Source organism: Mustela nigripes, chromosome 13, assembly GCF_022355385.1.
Source record: "Mustela nigripes isolate SB6536 chromosome 13, MUSNIG.SB6536, whole genome shotgun sequence".
Classification (NCBI taxonomy): domain Eukaryota; kingdom Metazoa; phylum Chordata; class Mammalia; order Carnivora; family Mustelidae; genus Mustela; species Mustela nigripes.
The window spans coordinates 17963056-17980846 of NC_081569.1; the positions used below are offsets into that span (position 1 = coordinate 17963056).

General features: G+C 46.6%; 1 protein-coding gene across 6 annotated transcripts in view; it reads right to left on the bottom strand.

Moving 5' to 3' along the window:
* ADAMTS17 (ADAM metallopeptidase with thrombospondin type 1 motif 17) overlaps positions 1-4684 on the bottom strand; it is a 374867-nt gene extending 370183 nt beyond the window's left edge. For 4 of the 6 annotated variants that reach the window (XM_059371667.1, XM_059371665.1, XM_059371666.1 and 1 more), the window contains exons 1-2: positions 4468-4683; positions 3625-3995 (exon numbers count right to left, since the gene is read on the bottom strand). In XM_059371667.1, coding sequence (XP_059227650.1) covers positions 3625-3995; positions 4468-4546 — 450 coding nt within the window. In that variant the 5' untranslated portion in view covers positions 4547-4683. Of the gene's footprint in view, positions 1-1431; positions 1584-3624; positions 3996-4467 lie in introns of those variants that run through there. The other 2 variants (XR_009399014.1, XM_059371668.1) reach the window with 2 other exon arrangements.
* Positions 4685-17791: the final 13107 nt, after the last annotated feature.

Sequence of the window (17791 nt, forward strand, 5' to 3'; positions counted from 1 at the left end):
CCACAAATGATGTGCCACCAAAGTGGCCCGTGTGCTTCCGTCGAGCTGATCAGCCAGAGCCAGGTTGGACTGGGCCATCAGGTCAACTCCAGGGGCCAACCGGAATGACAGGTCCCACAGAGTGTGGCTGTGAATCCAGGGAAAGCCTTCCAGGAACATCCCTGACTTTGTCTCTCTCTGGGGTGGCCTGGCGAATGGGTATGGCTTTTTCAAGTTCCGTGGCCCAGGGCTCCTGGGTGTCCTGTCTGATCTCAACATTTCTCTCGTTGCTGGCCTCAGCAGGCCACAGCCTTGGCCCAGAAGGGAGGGACAGAGGCAGGTGGGAGGACCCTCTGGAGCCTACATTCATTAAGGAACACCGGCTACGGCTTAGCAGACCAACCCCACAGGCAGGGGCCTCCCCCACTCTCTGTCCTCATGTGTGGGGATGGAAAACAGCCCCTTCATCCGTTCATTTCAGGATTTTTCAGACCCTGACACAGTCTATCACTTAAAATTCCTATGCTGCCCGCTCGGGTGAAGTTTAACCTGATCCCAATTCTGCAGGCCTTGCAGGCGCTGGCCCCGTTCACAGGAAGCAGCTGATCCAAACTTGCACAAATTCTCTGGGGGTGGAAATACCTGCCTCACATACCCAAAGTTCATTGCTTTGAAACTGTATGGTTATAGAAACTCTTCCAAAAACTTAGGTAATGTCTAAGGGCTCCCTGAGACGTAAATAAAACGAAGAAGCATAAACAGAAAACAATTATTACTTGCACCTAGGGTCTCCAAAGAGCCAAGAAGTGCAGTTTGCATAGCTTTTCAAGATAAGTGAGGGAGAACACCACCGGCCCACGCCTCTGCCCACAGTCCAAAGCAGAAGAGGTGAAATGTAACACGAGATTTATGCTTCATGCCCCATAAACAAGTAATGATCTACTCTAATTATGCATCTGCTTTAAACAAATACCAAACCTCTCTGGAGACAGCACAGACGCCACGCAACCGGGAACAGAGCCCACATTCCCCTGCACCGTACACTCGCCGCTAAGTCATTTGGGAGATGTTTGATGCATCAGGATTTAATTGCTACTCAACATCGGAATAAAGTTTTATTGAGTATAGCTATGCCCATCTGTTTATTTACTGTCTACGGCGTTTCTGCACTAAAAGGACGGCGTGGACTTAACCGTGACGGAGACCATATGGCCCACGAGGCCTAAAATATTTCACTGTCTGGTCCTTTCTAGCAAAAGTTTGCCAACCCCAGGCTCTACATGACCTTTAGATCCAAGGTGGCTTTGGAATGCTCCCATCTGTGGACATCACAAATCTCCTACTTGCTATGGCTCCTCTCCCAAACTTTGCGGTTGAGGCTGTCCTCACAGACACACAACATACATGCCGCATTCCACTTCCCGAGGCAGTAACCGACACATTACCACCCACCTGAACCGTCTGGAGCACATTCGAGAGCCAAAATCCAAGCGGGGTAGAGGGCCCTGCAAACTTGGCTATCCTGAGATCCTGTTGCTTTCCCACCGGTCTCAGGACTACCCCATGCAACCAAGAGGGCCGCCCGGAGTCACCTCCTCCCTGCCTTCAGCCCTTCCTCTGCAGAGGGCACTTAGGAGGAAGTATCCGATGTTTTGCTCACACGGATAGGATGAACACGGCAGACTAAACACCAGAAGTGTCTGCTGCTGCAGGAATTTCAGAATCTAAAGTCTTAGAGGTCCACCCGCAGCTGGTACACACTGAACGCAGACTCTTGGCGGGGTTCTTTTATCTAAAGCACAGCGCCCTCACATGGTGCCGAAGGGAAGCACAGTCTTTCCGAACGCGGGAGGACTGACGGGAACCTTCGCACAGCGAGCACAGCTCAGATGCCATCTGTGAGGGCCCCGCGTTCAACTCGGTGAGGATTTGGAATCAATGTTATCCAGATTTCCACCCTCAGCTCCTTCACAGATAGCTGCTCCTCGCTGGAAACTTTACACCGAGAAGTGTAAACTCTGACCTCTACAGAAACTCACCAAACCGCAGCAAATGGGATTCAGATGTTTCCATGTACAGTACAGTGATGTGACCTAGACTTTAAACACTTTGGCAAAAACAGGAAAAATGATGTGGGCCTTCCAGTCCCTCCCAGAACATGATACAGCCTTGACCCGAGTCCTACGGTGATCTGAGCCTTTCTCACTCCTCCTTCAGCCTCCTCACCCGCAGCCCACATTCTCTGCCCCTGTTCCACATTAGCTCCTAACAGGCTGCCTCCACGGTCCATTTTCCTTGTTTAACCAAAGACGCCAATTTCTTCCAGCCCAGTAAAAGTAGATCACATTCTGATCAGGACTCAGAAAAAAAATCCTGCAAGGAGAGCTAGTGAAAGCTTGGGAAATCCTAGGAAATGACCACCCAAGATCCTCTGCAGCGTTGGGAGGAAAGCAGAAGTCTTACATAAAGACTCGGACCCCCAGGCTCTCTAGCTCTGCTGCAGATTCTCTAAGACTGGTCACATACTATGTGGGTAAGGGCTAGAGAATTCGAGACGGCGGAGCAAGATAAGGTGGAGGTGCAGGAAGCAGTTTTCTTCTGCCAGGGAAGAACTGGCACAGAAGAATATCAGAAACCGCTCTCCCAGAGGCCAGCCATGACAGAAGATACAGAAACAACCCGGTGTCTCACACTCCGAGCCACACCAGGCTCTTCTGGGGGCAGCCCATCTGCCAGCCATGTGCGCTCCCAGGGGGAAAGATGGAGAAGCTGAGAAGCATGCGGCTGGGCACCGGTGTACAGGGATCAAGTGTGAGCATAAGCAGGGCAGGGGTGCACGAAAACGTCCCCTGCCCCTCTGAGCATGGCACAGGTACTTCTAATGCGGCAGGGCAAGGTCCCCGGGGGTGGGGTAGCTATTGCCCCAGCAAGGGAGCTCCTGGGGACAGGAACAGGGCCTTATCACCAATGTAAGCACCCCCCAGACCTGGCTGAAGGTGGCTACCAGACACATACTTGCCCGTGGTATAAAGGAACAAAGGGTCCAACACCCTCTCTCTTGGTTCTCACGTTCAACTAAGAAGAGGTTAGTAGCTTGTCGGGGGACCCCCGTCAAAATTTCCTTTTCCGGGTACAGAAAGACTCAAGAGGGACAGCATGGCGGTGAATGCTTACTACCCTACCTCCACATCCAAGAACAGATGAGATACACACCTAGAGGTGTTACCCGTGACAGAGACACATACACACCTATGCAGATACAAGTAAATATGAGAGAAGTGCGCCTCTCCCTCTAGGGGCCTGACAAGGTTTCCTCCCTGCCGGACCTGTGCTCCCCTGGGCGGGCTGCTGCGTATCCTCCTGGGCAACCCCAGGACTGCACAGTCCCCTTGTACTTCAGAGCTTCCGCACAGCCAGTGGCAGGCACTGGGCAGTCCGCTGCTTCCCCTCTCACCGTCTTTGCTCAGAGACCCTCCGGAAGGTCCGGGCGGGAAGAGGGAGGCTCCCTCTGGACGGCGTGAGAGCAGCCCTGGAGGCTGAACTTCCCGCCCAGGAACCGCCACCCCCAGCCCAACCTGCCCTGGGGACCACCCCCCGGCACGGCGACATTTCGACGGGCAGAACCGGAGGGGGCGCGGGCAGTACCAGGCCGCCGCCGGCGCCGCAGGCGCTGAGCGAGACGAGGGAACCGGGGTGGCCAAGCACGCGGCCCGAGTAGAAGCACAGCTCGGCCGGCCGTCCGCGGCGCCCCGCCGTTCCCGCCTCCTCCACCTCGAAGCCGCGGGACAGGAACCGCAGGTCGTGGCGAAGCTGCAGGTACAGGTCGCGCCCGAAGGCCGGCAGGTGCAGCAGCAAGGCGCGCTCGCCCGGCCGGACGCGCGAGGCGGCGGGGGGCGCGCGGGGGCGCCGGCGCTTTCGCGGCCCAGGGGCTCCGGGCAGCGGCGGCAGGTGCACGTCGTCGGGACGCACCCGCCGCGGCAGCACCACCTCCACGTCGGCCGCCGCGTCGCCGACAGCTGCGGGGAGAGAGGAGACGTGTCAGCTCGGCGGGGCCCGCCCGCCCGGCCGCCCGCCCTCCCTCCGGCCGCCCGCCGCGCACCGGGTCCAGCGCCGGGACAACGCGGCCCGGAGCGGGCGCTCCCTTCCTTCCCTGCGCCGCGGCACCTCCGTGCCGGCCAGCGCCTCCGCCCGGGACCCGCGCCGCCAGGGGAAGGGCTCCAGCGCGGCCGCCCGAGCACCTCCGGGGACGGCGGCGCGGCATCGGCGCCGGGAGACCCGCCGGCGGCGCGGTCGCCCAGGAGCAGCCTGGAGCCCGGTCGTCCGGCCGCGGCCCGCAGCCCCTCGGCCCCGAGCGTTGTCAGCGCTCCGCCGCCGGCGCCGGGCCGCGCAGGCAGGCGGGGGCCGCCAGGACGCCTCGGGATGGCAGGAGGAAGGTGGTGGCCGCGAGAGGCACGGGCGAGGAAGGGGCGGTGGGCGAGGGAGCGCTACCTGTGCCCGGGTCCAGTCCCCAAACCAGCAGCAGCAGCAAAGGCAGGACGAGAGGAGGCAGCAGGGCGCCGTCACACATGGTACTTGGGAGGAGCAGCCCCCCGGACGGTCGCCGCGGAGCAGGAGCACGCGAGGCGGCGGCGCCAGCCGGAGTGAAGCCCTCCAGCCTTTGGAAAAAGTAATTAGCGCTGCGGACAAACCCAACGTGGTAAATCCCAAGCCCCGCCTTCTCCTCGGAAAACAGGCGGCGATTGGGCTCTCGCTTTCCTCTACCCCGCCTCCTCATTCCCCATTGGCTAGGACAGGTCTAAACCAGGGTGCGTAGTTAGGTTGTAAGCACTTTCTTACACGTGGTTTCTGGGCAGTGGCGGGCGCGGGACGCCAGGTGGCGCCATGGAGCCCCTGGAGATGCGCTACCGCTGAGGCCCTATGAGGACACCGGACTGGTCTTCAGTTTGTGCTCCTTGTCACACTCCTCTCTGACCCTGCTGCCCAGCATTCCAAGAAGACAGCCAGAAATCGTCCTGGACTACCGGCTTCATTCTTAAAAGGTTGTTCTCCCTACGTCTACAGTAAAACTAGTTTGGGTTGTTTGTGGCTGGACATTTTCTGGCACACCTGAGTTTGCTACGTAAAATGCAGCAGCGTTTAGCCAAAGCCTTCGTACCTCCTGCCGCCTTTATCCTCACAGAAACCAGCAGCACAGGCGTGACCACACCCTCTTACAGACTGAGAAACTGAGGGAGAGAGAGCTGAAGGAGTTTGCTAGTTACTAGGGTGAGTTTCTATCAAAACAGGAGCTAAAAGTGGTCCCAACTTCCAGCCCGGTGCTGCTTAGGACAAACAGCAAGAAAGAGGCTCCAAGGGCAGGCAGATTTGGGGGGGGGGGGGGTGCTCTAGGAAACTCATACAAGGTGACAAAGCCTAGACTTCCAGTTGAGTTCATTCTTTTCCCACAAGAATATAACTGAAGTTTGCAAGAAAGATGATTCTTTTAGCTTCGTGAGGAGCATCTTGTAGAAAACAAAACAGAATTAACCGAAGCGTAACTGTTCTTGGGTCTCTCCCTCTCCCTTCCTTGTCCTGTTTTCTATTTCTGTTTTCTCAAAGCAGAGAGGTTACCACACTCCTACTGGACTATGCTTGAAGCCTTTCAGAATCTAAAATATATCACAGGATTCCGCATCAGAAGAAGGAATCCAGAGGTGAAAACTGTCCAGCTTCCAGGACATTTCATTAATCCTGGGAGTGGACTGCGTCACTGGTTCTCAATAAAGCCTCCTTCTTTTACTACAACAAACTTGCTGCTCTGGGGGTCCTCCAGAGTGTGTCTGATAGAATTTTCTTCTGCTCTGTCTACCCCTGCCCTCCACAGGGGCTGGCCTCTGTCATGTGCTGCTCTGAGGACTGCCACTCGCTGCTGGGTACCACACACATCTACACACATCCAAAAAAGCCTTGGTGCTTTTCCCCTCCTCCTTGACAGCAGCGTCAGCCAAATGCTGATGGCACAAGAAATCATGGGGAGCTTCGTGGGGCAGCTTTGTTAGCAAAAGAGCCACCTCTCAGACCTGCCCCCCGAAAGCCAGGGAGCACCAGCCACTCTGCTTCGCATGGTTTGAAGTCATCCTTGTCAACCTATCAGATGATGCTCTGATGCACAAGTCCAAAGGACCATGTAGACTGAAGCAACAGCAAGATACTGTTGCATCCCCCAGACTGTCCAAAACTGAAGAGCAAGGAAATATCAAGCATTGGAAAGGACACTCCTCTGCCCCTGGGTGGGAGTGCAGATTGGCATGGCCACTTTGAAGAACAATCGGGCCAACTGTGATCAAATCCAAAATGTACACGCCCTACAACTCTGTGATCCCACGTCTGGTTAACAGCCACAGAGAAACACGGGCACGCATTTCAGAGTGTTGACCACAGGTCCTTATTAAGAGCAGATATACGGCACCTGGGTGGCTCAGTGGATTAAAGCCTCCGCCCTTCGGCTCAAGTAGATCCCAGGCTCCTGGGGTCGAGCCCCACATCAGGCTCTCTGCTCGCCAGGGAGCCTGCTTCCCCATCTCTCTCTCTGCCTGCCTTTCTGCCTGCTTGTAATCTCTGTCAAATAAATAAATAAAAATCTTAAAAAAAAAAAAGAGCAGATATACTGAAAACCTGAATGTCTATCATTAGATAAATGGCAGCTAGAACACAAGGCATCGTTTCAATGTAGTTAAGTTCATATTTACACCACAGAAGGAACTCCAAGACTGGTTGTCATATTTTTTTAAAATCAAATTGAGGAAGAATGCACATGATAATACTTCCATAAATGCACACAGTATTAAATCATTTGTATGGTAAAATCCTAAGGAAAAGTCTGGAAGGATACACACCGAACTTTTTTTATGATTTGGTGTTCTTTTTATATTAAATTGCATGAAAGGATGCCATTCAGGGTCCAGGCAGGATAACTGTTACCATTCTAGGTATTTCAAGCAGGGAGAATCTAACATGGAGAATTGGGTACGAAAGTGAGGAAGAGCTAAACGGGGAAATTCAGTGATTATATGCTGCCCCTGCCCCTGCGGTGCATTCCAGCCCTAAGGGCCTCTGTTTCCTGCTGCATCACTGAAGGCTCGGTCACAGTTGGTTCTGGATCTAGCAGATGTGTGAACTAGACTGGGGCTCCGTGCCCAGGGCCACACCAGTAACTCCCAACACATATTGCACTGGATCCTTATCTCTGTTCCTTGCCATCTGATCTCCTGCCAGGACCTCCTTTTGGCAGAATCTAACGGGAAGCCTAAGAAATGTAGGGGAGAAACATCAGGAGATACAGCATGTAGGTCACAGGCTTTCAGCCTCAACTATGAAAAGCAGCCCTTAGAAGTGAGCATGTGAAGCCAAGAGACAGACCTTCTAAAGGTCTTAATCTGGTCTAGATGAGTCTGAATTCCCTCTACCTCTCACCACTGTATTTCAGCCTCCCTTCCAAAATGATCTGGTGTTTCAGTGCAGTCCCTATCAAAATTCTGTTGGCATTTTGCACAGAAATACCAAAAACCCAAAAGTCTATGGAAACAAAGAAGACCCCAAGAAGCCAAAGCAATCTTGAGAAAGAAGAACAAAGATGGAGGTATCCCACTGCCTGGTTTCAAGCCATATTACAAAGTTGTAATATAGTGATCAGAACAGTAGGGTATTGGCATTAAAAACGGACACATAGACCAAGGGAACAGAATCCAAATCCCAGAAATAAACCCAGGTGTATATGGTCAAGTAATATTTGACAAGGCAGCCAAGAATACTCAGAAGAAAGGACAGTCTCTTCAATGAATGGTGACAGGAAAACTGGATATTCACATGCAAAAGAATGAAATTAAACCCCTGTCTAACACCACTCACAGAAATCAACTTGAGTTAGGTTAAAGACTTAACTGTAAACCTTGAAGCCATAAAACTCATAGAAGAAAGCATAGAGAACAGCTCCTTGGCACTATTCTCGGCAATAATGTTTTAAGATGACATCTTAAAAAGCATAGGCAGCAAAACAAAGAATTAACAAGTGGGACTACATCACTTTCTGTGCAGCAAAGCAACCATGAACAAAACAGAAAGGCAACTCCAGAATGGGAGAAAATATCTGCAAACCGTATATCTAAGAAGGGATTGATATCCAAAACATATAGGGAAATCTTACAACTTAATAAAAAAAAGTAATAATAATCAGGGGCACCTAGGTGGCTCAGTAGGTTAAGCACTCGACTCCTGGTTTTGGTTCAGGGCATGACCTCAGGGTCACGAGATCAAATCCTGTGTCAGGTTCCATGCTCAGTGCGGAGTCAGCCTGGGAGTCTCTCCCTCACTGTGCCCTCTTGCCCCCCAACCCCTGCTCAAGCGTGTGCGCTCTCTCTACATCTCTTTCAAATAAATAAAATATTTTAAAATAATAATAATAATCCAATTTAAAAATGGGCAAAGAGGCCAACTAGACATTCTTCCAAGGAAGACATAGAAATGGTCAACAGATGCATGAAAAGAAGCTCAGCATCACTCATCATCAGGGAAAAGCAAAGGAGAACCACAATGAGATACCACCTCACACCTGCTGGGATAGGGGTTATCAAAAGGACAAGAGATCACAAGCACTGGCGAGGATGTGGAGGAAAGGGAACCCCTGTGTGCTGGTTCAGCCACCAAGAAAAACAGTGTGCGGGTTCCTCAAAAACTTTAAAATGGAGCAATCCAGCAACTCTGCTTCCGCACAGACATCTGAAAGAAGACATGACACAAGGTGAAATAAGTCAATCACAAAAAGACAAATAAGGAAAGACAAATAAGTCACACAAAAAAATACTATACAATTTCACATATGTGAGGTACCTAGAATAGTCAAAATCATACTCACACAAGGTAGAATGGTGATTCCCACGGGCTGGGGAAGGGGAAATGAGAGTTCGTTTAATACATACAAAGTTCCCGTTTGGAAAGATGAAAAAGTTCTGGAGGTGGAGAGTGGTCATGGTTGCACAACAGCGGGAATGTACTTAATACCACTGAACTGTATACCAAAAATGACTAAAATGGTAAGTTTTATGTTATGTGTATTTTCCCACAATAAAGGAATGCTTAAAAAAAAAGAAAGAAATCGTTACCATTAGCTTTGGTAATGGTCTTAATTTTGTGGAAGGGGGTGCTTAATCCCATTTCACGGATGGAGCAAAGGGTTCCACGTGTGGTTAAAATCAGACCAGTAAGCAGAGAAAAACCCTACAGGTGGCAGTGATGATCTGAAGGGGGACGTAAGGGAAGCCATCCTCTGGGTCTGGTGGTCAAAACAATTTGTTGTGCTCATAGTTGACAAAACTCAACTTTTCAGCTCATCCACTTGTTTTTTGCAGACTCTATTCCAGTGGGCAGTGGTCTTTTCGGATCATGTTGTCCAGCAATGGACCCCCAGGAGGTCGGGTACATTGCTTCTCTTGGCCTCTCTCTTCCGACACTTCACAGCAACACTCGGGTTTGGATGCCGGTGGCCATTAGAGACCATCACTGTTGTTGTGCGTGAACACAAGACGGACTCCACCAAGACCCACCATTTCAAAGCCCATACGTAGAAATAGAGACCCCCAAGACCCAGACCGGGCAAAGGATAAAGAGAACTGTAGGCACTGAAGTCAGATAGGATCTTGAATTTTCCATCAGGGCTTTCTTGATTGAGTTGGTAATTGGTGAGTCCGGGGGCCTTGGCCTCATGTGCAAACTTGATCTGCTTGTAGGTGGAAGAAGGCCCCTGTGCCCCAAAGATCAGGAAGCATCAGCATCGGTGGGGTGTTGGGAGAGGGTGAGGGAGGGGCTGCCACAAACAAGCCTCCGCTTGGAGACTCCATTCACTTGGCTCTTGAGGCAAGGAGCTTCCTTCTGGGCCACCCATGAGATGCCAGATCTTCTCCAGCAGGGGGCGTCCAGCATCAGTCTTGTCTTCCTAAACAAGCATTGGTGTGAAACACAGCCATCCCTGCTCCAAAGGCAAGGTTTTTCTGATTTGTATTTCACCCTTTCCCTGGTGAGCCTGGATCCTGGCCTGAAATGCAGCTACTTGGCCATCATCGTAATTCTCCGAGTGAATCTTGCTCACCTCTCCCTGTGGGGTCTGCTCCTCCCTGGACCTCCCTGGACCTCAGCATGCTGGCCTCCTTTGCTTCACCAGGAAAGGGTGCCCTGGCCACGTGAGACCAATGCTGCCTGCTTCCAGGAATGGCCGCTGTCTGGGAAGTCCTGCTCATGCAAACAGGCCTTCAGGGCAATGATGCAGAACAAGTCCAAGTTCCTATTGGAAAAGTGATTTGGGGGGGGGGGGTCTACCCATTATTATTCAATCAAGGTTGTTATTAGCCATACCCATTTACCCATTCCCAGTATCTTGGCTCTACCCAACCCCCCAGGCTGTGCCCATGAGGTCTCAGCCTGCCCGGAGCTGAGTGTCCACCAAAGCCTTCAAGAGTCCCCATTGTTGAAAAGACAGCTCTATCTTCATGTCCTTCTGAAGGTTGCCAGAGGCATCCTCGGGGTAGTAGCCAGCACCAGCAGCCCCGACGTTTCTGAATTAGCAGGATGCAGGCTTTTGGTGTCAGACATGAGTGCAGGGTTGCATCCCAACTGATTTCTCTCGCCAGCGAACACTGGAAAAGCAGTATGTTTTCTGTTGTTCTGTAATACTCCTTTCTCTTCCATGTCTTTCTCCTCTTTCAGCCTTGAGGTTCTCTCCCAGTTCTTCCTTTGCTCAAGAAAAGTGGCTTTTCTGAGGCTAAAATGGGCTAAAATGTGATGCCAGGACAGGATGGAAAACAGAAGTGACCCAAATTTATATGGGATTTTGGTAAATGCAAATGATGATGGCTCAGATTGGTGTGGTAATGATAGAGTACTCCACAGGTGCCAGCTGTCTGCAAACTCAGACAAAACCTAAGTTGGATTCTTTGATAGTTTTAAAATACAATTGACCCTTGAACAACATGGGTTTGAACTGTGTGGATCTACATATATGGAGTTTTTGGGTTTTTGTTTTGTTTTGTTTTTAATATGAAGCTAGAGTCAAGAACCAAAGGGTTGGCATACAGTTCTCTCAGAGGCTGTAGGAACAACTAGGATGGGGGAACTTAATAGAATGCTTGCCCACAGCAGGATGGGAGAACCATTATGGGGAGCACCGGTTGTTCCTGATTTTTCCATGCTTCTTTTTTTTTTTTTTTTAAGATTTTATTTATTTATTTGAAAGACAGAGATCACAAGTAGTTAAAGAGGCAGGCAGAGAGAGAGGAGGAAGCAGGCTCCCTGCTGAGCAGAGAGCCCGGTGTGGCGCTTGATCCCAGAACCCTGAGATCATGAGCTGAGCAGAAGGCAGAGACTTAACCCATTGAGCCACTCAAGTGCCCCTGGAGTTGTTGTTTTTTTTTTTTTTTAATATAAATATACTATGGTACTCTCTATGTATTTTTTCTTCCTTATGACTTTTTAAATAATGTTCTCTTTTCTCTAGCTTACTTTATAGTAAGAATACCTATGACATGCAAAATACATGTTAATTGACTGTATGTTATTGATAAGACTTCTAGTCAACAGCACATTATTATTAGTAGTTAAGTTTTGGGGGAGTCAAAAGTTATATGCAGATTTTCAACTACACAGGGGAAAATAAATAATAATTAGTTTTTTAAGCCACTAAGGTCTGGGGTGGGGGGGGCAGGAGAGGAGTGGATAATTTGTTACACAGCAACAGCTAACTGATACAGACTCATAATGCACACTAAAATTAACTCCAAGATAGACTGAAGATGTGTATGGAGACATTCATTCAGTGGTGGCATGCAGGAGGTGGTCTTTAGTTCAATCTACTCAGAAGCTACCTGCTGGGTGAGCAAGATGACTACAGTCACCAGAGCAGACAGACAGCTGGTTGGTCCCCATCTCTGGCTCCTTCCCTAAGCCTTGGCCCAGGTCCAGGGATAAGACTGACTGGCTGGCTTGGCAAGCAATGAGTATGGGTGCTTGAATCCATGCCTACATGTGTTTGGCACCCTTAAAAAGAAACAGAGAGTCTCAGTACCCAGAAGGTAAGCAGAAACACTAACAACAACAACAACAAAAAGTAAGAAAGTCACACAAAAAGGAGATAGAATCATAATATGTGCTTGATTCTGCCCAGAACAACTTGTACATAGTCATCATCATATAAACACTGTGAGATGATTTTCAACTGTTCCAATCAACTGGAGAGAAATGCCAGAATAAATCATTTAGCTACAGAATCAACTGTAGAAATTATCACCCTGGAAAATGTACAAAGAATAAACACCAAGGGAAAAGAGGTAGGAGGTTTAAAAAAAATGAAGGAAACTATAAAGGGTAAGTATCCTCCCTTTCCAAAATGGAAAAATCAAAAGATACAACCTATGGCTAATAAAATAAGAAGTAGAGGGATACATATATTTTTTGAATTACCAAGGCAACCAATAAAAGAAGTAAAAATCTCTTCTTTTGGGATAGGAGTGTGATAAAAGGGAGGTAAATCTTATCCACTGCAGCAATAAATCAACTGATATATCTAATCTTGAGATCTAAAAAACATTGGTATAAGAATAGTTTTTTAATGAAATGAAGAAAGCCATCAGAAAAGTTAACAATAGGGGCACCTGGGTGGCTCAGTGGGTTAAAGCCTCTGCCTTCAGCTCAGGTCATGGTCCCAGGGTTCTGGGATCGAGCCCCACATCAGGCTCTCTGCTCGACGGGGAGCCTGCTTCCTCCTCTCTCTCTCTGCCTATCTCCTCTGCCTACTTGTAATCTGTCAAATAAATAAATGAAAATCTTAAAAAAAAAAAGGAGAAGAAAAAAAGAAAAGTTAACAATAGAAATAGTTAGAAGGGAATGAGTCTGTAGTTAGAGTTGGAGAAGGTGTCCCTGTTTCACACCTCAAGAACTTTATCATTTGCTTTCTTTGCAGTTTAGTATTTTAGATTTTTAAAAAAGATTTTATTTATTTATTTGAGAGCAAGAGAGAACAAGTGAGCAAGGGGAGGTGCAGAGGGGCAGAGGGAGAGGGAGAGATCATCTCCAGTGGACTTCGTGCATGCACAGAGTCTCATGCAGAGATTGATCCCACAACCCTTGAAACCATGACCTGAGCCAAAATCAAGAGTCAGATACTTTACCCATGAAGCCCCCCGAGGACCCCTGCAAATGTAGTATTTTGAAAAAAATCAATTTTTACAAAAATTCCAATTTGTTTCCACCTTTAATCTATTTAACATATTGCTTTTGTGCTTTCAAGTAGGGTGCATTTGTAAATGTAATATACACAAACAAACCACTTAATCTTAAATAAATCCTGTGAGGGGAAAAAAAAAATATCTCTCATTACCAGATAGGAAAAGTGAATTGAGAAATACTAATGACTTGCCCAAGATGACTTAAGTAAATTATTTCCTTAAGCATTGTAACTCCTTAAAACATTGATCACTTCTGGGTCAGTCTGTTAAGCATCAGATTTTTTTTTTTTTTTTAAGATTTTATTTATTTATTTGACAGACAGAGATCACAAGTAGGCAGAAGCAGGCAGAGAGAGAGAGGGGGAAGCAGGCTCCCCACTGAGCAGAGAGCCAGATGCGGGGCTGCATCCCAGGACCCTGGGATCATGACCTGAGCTGAATGCAGAGGCTTTAACCCACTGAGCCACCCAGGTGCCACGAAGCATCAGACTCTTGGTTTCAGCGAGGGTCATGATCTTGGATCATGGAATGAGCCCCATGGCAGGCTCCACACTTAGCTGGTGGTCTGCTTGGGATTCTCTCTCTCCTCTCCCTTTAACCCTCCACCCACCCATGCATGCACTCTCTCTCTCTCAAATAAATGCATTAATTAAAAAAAAAAAAAAAACCCACCGACCATTTCTTACAAGTGTCCATGAGGTAAAGAGTCCCACTTTATGGATGAAAATGAAATAGCAACAAAGATATGTAATTCCCTTCTCCAGGATACTAAGGACATAGTGGAAGGCCATGGCTCCTATTTCCTTCCTGCTTTGTTGCTTTCTTGGTGGGAACCGGCGACCATCAACACAGCATCTGAAAGCTGGAAACAAGAGGAAGCAAGTGACATAAGAAGGCCTCATCATAACCATTGATGGGAGTATTATTAACCACATTCTACAGGTGGGGCCATAACACTAGGGAGAAATAAGCATTGTACTCACTGGGGCCACACAGCTGGTCAATGGTGGCTTGGGGATTTGAATCGGTTTTGGGGCACTGGAGTCATGCCTCTGTCATTAAGGGGAGAAACTGGAAGGAAAAAAGGAGGTTTGCTTGCCTGTGAATGGACCCTATGGCTGTATAGTAAATCTGCCTCTAACTGTCCATATGGTTTAAGGCAATGAACTTCTCTCCTCGGATCCTCCATGTTCTCATCTGTAAAAGGAGACGGTGAGCTAGATTATTTCCCATTGGACCTTGAACTTGATTTTAGCTGAGCTGTTGAAATCAGGTAAAGAAAATAAATTAAAAGATTCTACTGGGAAGGAAGAAATAAAATTGCCTTTATTCACAGAGAATATGATCATCTTTGTGGGAAATCTTAAATCTATTTTTTGAAGTTATTGGGACAAAGAAGTGAGTTTGGCAAGGATCCAAGATACAAGATCAGTATAAAAATTTCCATTGTATTTCTCTAGGTTAGCAATAAACAGTTAAGAAATTAAAATTTAAAAATACCACTTATAATCTCACAAAAAAAAAAATGGGAAATATTTAGGGGTAGGTCTGGAAAAGAGATGCCAAAGACCTATATGCTCAAACTACAAAAAAATCACAGAGCAAAATTTAAAATAACTGGGAGATATACAATATTCATAAGACTCAATCTTGCCTCAATGTCAGTTTGCTCCAAACTGGTAAACACATTTGATGCATTCTCAAACAAAATCCCAGCAGACTTATGGAGAAACTAATAAGCAAAGTCTAAAATTCCTATGGAAATGCAAAAGCCCTAGAAAAAAACTTTGAAAAAGAACAATTTGGTAAGCTATCTGATTTCAAGATTTATTGTAAATCTATACTAATCAGGACAGCATGGTATTTGCATCAAGTCAGACAAAAGAGATCAATGGCACAGAAAATAAAATCCAGATATAGACCCACACATGTACAGACAACTGACTTTTGGAAAAGGTGCAAAGGTGCAAAGGTGCAAATAGACTTTTTTTTAAATGTGGCTAGAAAATTTATTTATCCATAGGAAAAGAAATTAATATATATACCTTGCATCATGTATAAAATCAATTCAAAATAGAACAGAAACCTAAATGTAAAACTTAAAACTTCCTGAAGAAAATGTAGGAGAAAATCCTTGTGACTTTAAGGCAGGTAAAGATTTCTTAAGATATGACATCAAAAGAATGATCTATTAAAGGGCATTGTGGTAGACTGGACTTCATTGAAATTGAACACATTTGCTCTACAAAAAGCAGTTATGAGATGAAAAGACAAGGCACAGTCCATGAGAACATATTTGCAGAGCATACATCTGATAGGATACTTATATCCAAAATATACATATATACAGAACTTTCAAAACTCAATAATAACCCTATTCAAAAATAGTAAAAAGATGTGAATAGACATTTCTCCAAAGAAGTTTCACGAAAGGCCAGTAAGCACATAAAAAGATGCTCAACATCATTAATCACGAGGGAAATGCAAATCAAAACCACAATGAAATACCACCTCACACCCATTAGGATGGCTACTTTCAAAAACAATGGAAAATATGAAGCACTGATGTGGAGAAACTGAAACCCTCATACATTGTGGTGGAAATGTAAAATGTTACAGTCATTATATAAAAATATGGCAGTTCCTCAAAAGGTCAAGCACAGAATTACCATACATACAGGTCAGCATATAGAGTTATGAAGTTGGAGAGCTATGTAATGCATATAGTGTTTTTCTGTAGAACAGATGACAAAAAGTTTTGAAAATAGATAGTAGTAATGGTTGATGAACATTGTGAATGTACTTAATGCTACTGAACTGTACCTTTAAAATGGTTACAATGATTTTATGTTACATCTATTTTACCATAACAAAAAAACTCAATAATAAGAGGACACATACCCAAATTAAAAAAAAAAAAAAAATGGGCAGGGGCTTCCAGGTAGCTCAGTCAGTTAGGCAGCTGACTCTTGGTTTTGGCTCAGGTCATGATCTAGGGTCCTGGGACCAAGCCAGGCATGGGGCTCTGCACTCAATGGGAAGTCTGCTTGTGGACTCTCTCTCTCCCTCTGCCCCTCTCCTTGCTTCCTCTCTCTACATCAAATAAATAAATCAATCTTTGAAAAGAGAAAAAATGGCAAACTTTCATTCAACATAGTACCGGAAGTCCTTGCCATAGCAATCAAACAAGAAAAAGAAATAAGAGGCATCCACATTGGTAAATAAGAAGTGAACTGTAGGGCGCCTGGGTGGCTCAGTGGATTAAAGCCTCTGCCTTCAGCTCAGGTCATGATCCCAGGGTCCTGGGATGGAGCCCACATCGGGCTCTCTGCTCCGTGGGGAGCCTGCTTCCTCCTCTCTCTCTCTGCCTGCCTCTCTGCCTACTTGTGATCTCCGTCTGTCAAATAAATAAATAAAATCTTGAAAAAAAAAAAGAAGTGAAACTGTAAATATTTGCATATGATACCATATGCAGAAACCCTACAGACTCCACCAACAAAGTACTAGAATTCAGTAAAGTTGCAGGATACAAAACTGATACCTCCAAATTGTAGCATTTCTATATTCTAATAATGGAACAGAAAGAGAAATTAAGAAAACAATTCCATTTCCAACTGAACCAAAAAGAATAAACTACCTAGGAATAAACTTAACCAAGGAGGTGAAAGACCTGTACTCTTGAAAACTATAAAATATTAATGAAAGAAATTGAAGATGAAACAAACAAATGGAAAGATATTCCATGCTCACGAATTGGAAGGATCAATATTGTTAAAATGCCCATACTACCTGGAGCAATCTACAGATTCGGTGCAATCCCTATCAAAATACCAAGAGCATTTTTCCCAGAACTAGAACAAACAATGCTAAATCCTTATGGGTGATCCCAAAGAGCCAAAGCAATTCTGAGAGAGAAGAACAAAGCTGGAGACATCGCAGTTCCAGATTTCAAGACACACAGAATGGCATGGACACAGACCAATAAAACAGAACAGAGAACCCAGAAATAAACTTATGCTTATATGGTCAATTAATTGATGACCAAGGAGAGAAGAATACACAATGGAGAAAAAACAGTCTCTTCAAAAAACGGTGCTGGGAAAACTGGACTGGAACAAGCAAAAGAATCAAACTAAACCATTTTCTTACACCATACAAAAAATATAAACATAATGTGGATTAAAGACCTAAATATGAGACCTGAAACCATAAGCATCCTAGAAAAAAACACAGGCAATAATTTCTCTCACCCTGGCCACTGCAACATTTGTCTAAGCTATGTCTCCTAAGACAAGGGAAATAAAAGCAAAAATAAACTACTGGGACTACATCAAAATAAAAAGCTTTTGCCCAGCAAAGAAAACCCTCAACAGAACGACAACCAAAAAACCCTACAACCTACTGAAGATATCTGAAAATGAGATCTCTAGTAAGAGGTTAATATCAAAAATATATAATGAACTTACATAGCTCAACACCAAACCAAACAGACAAACAACACTGTTTAAAAACTTGGGGGTGCCTGGGTGGCTCAGTGGGTTAGGCCGCTCATTTGGCTCAGGTCA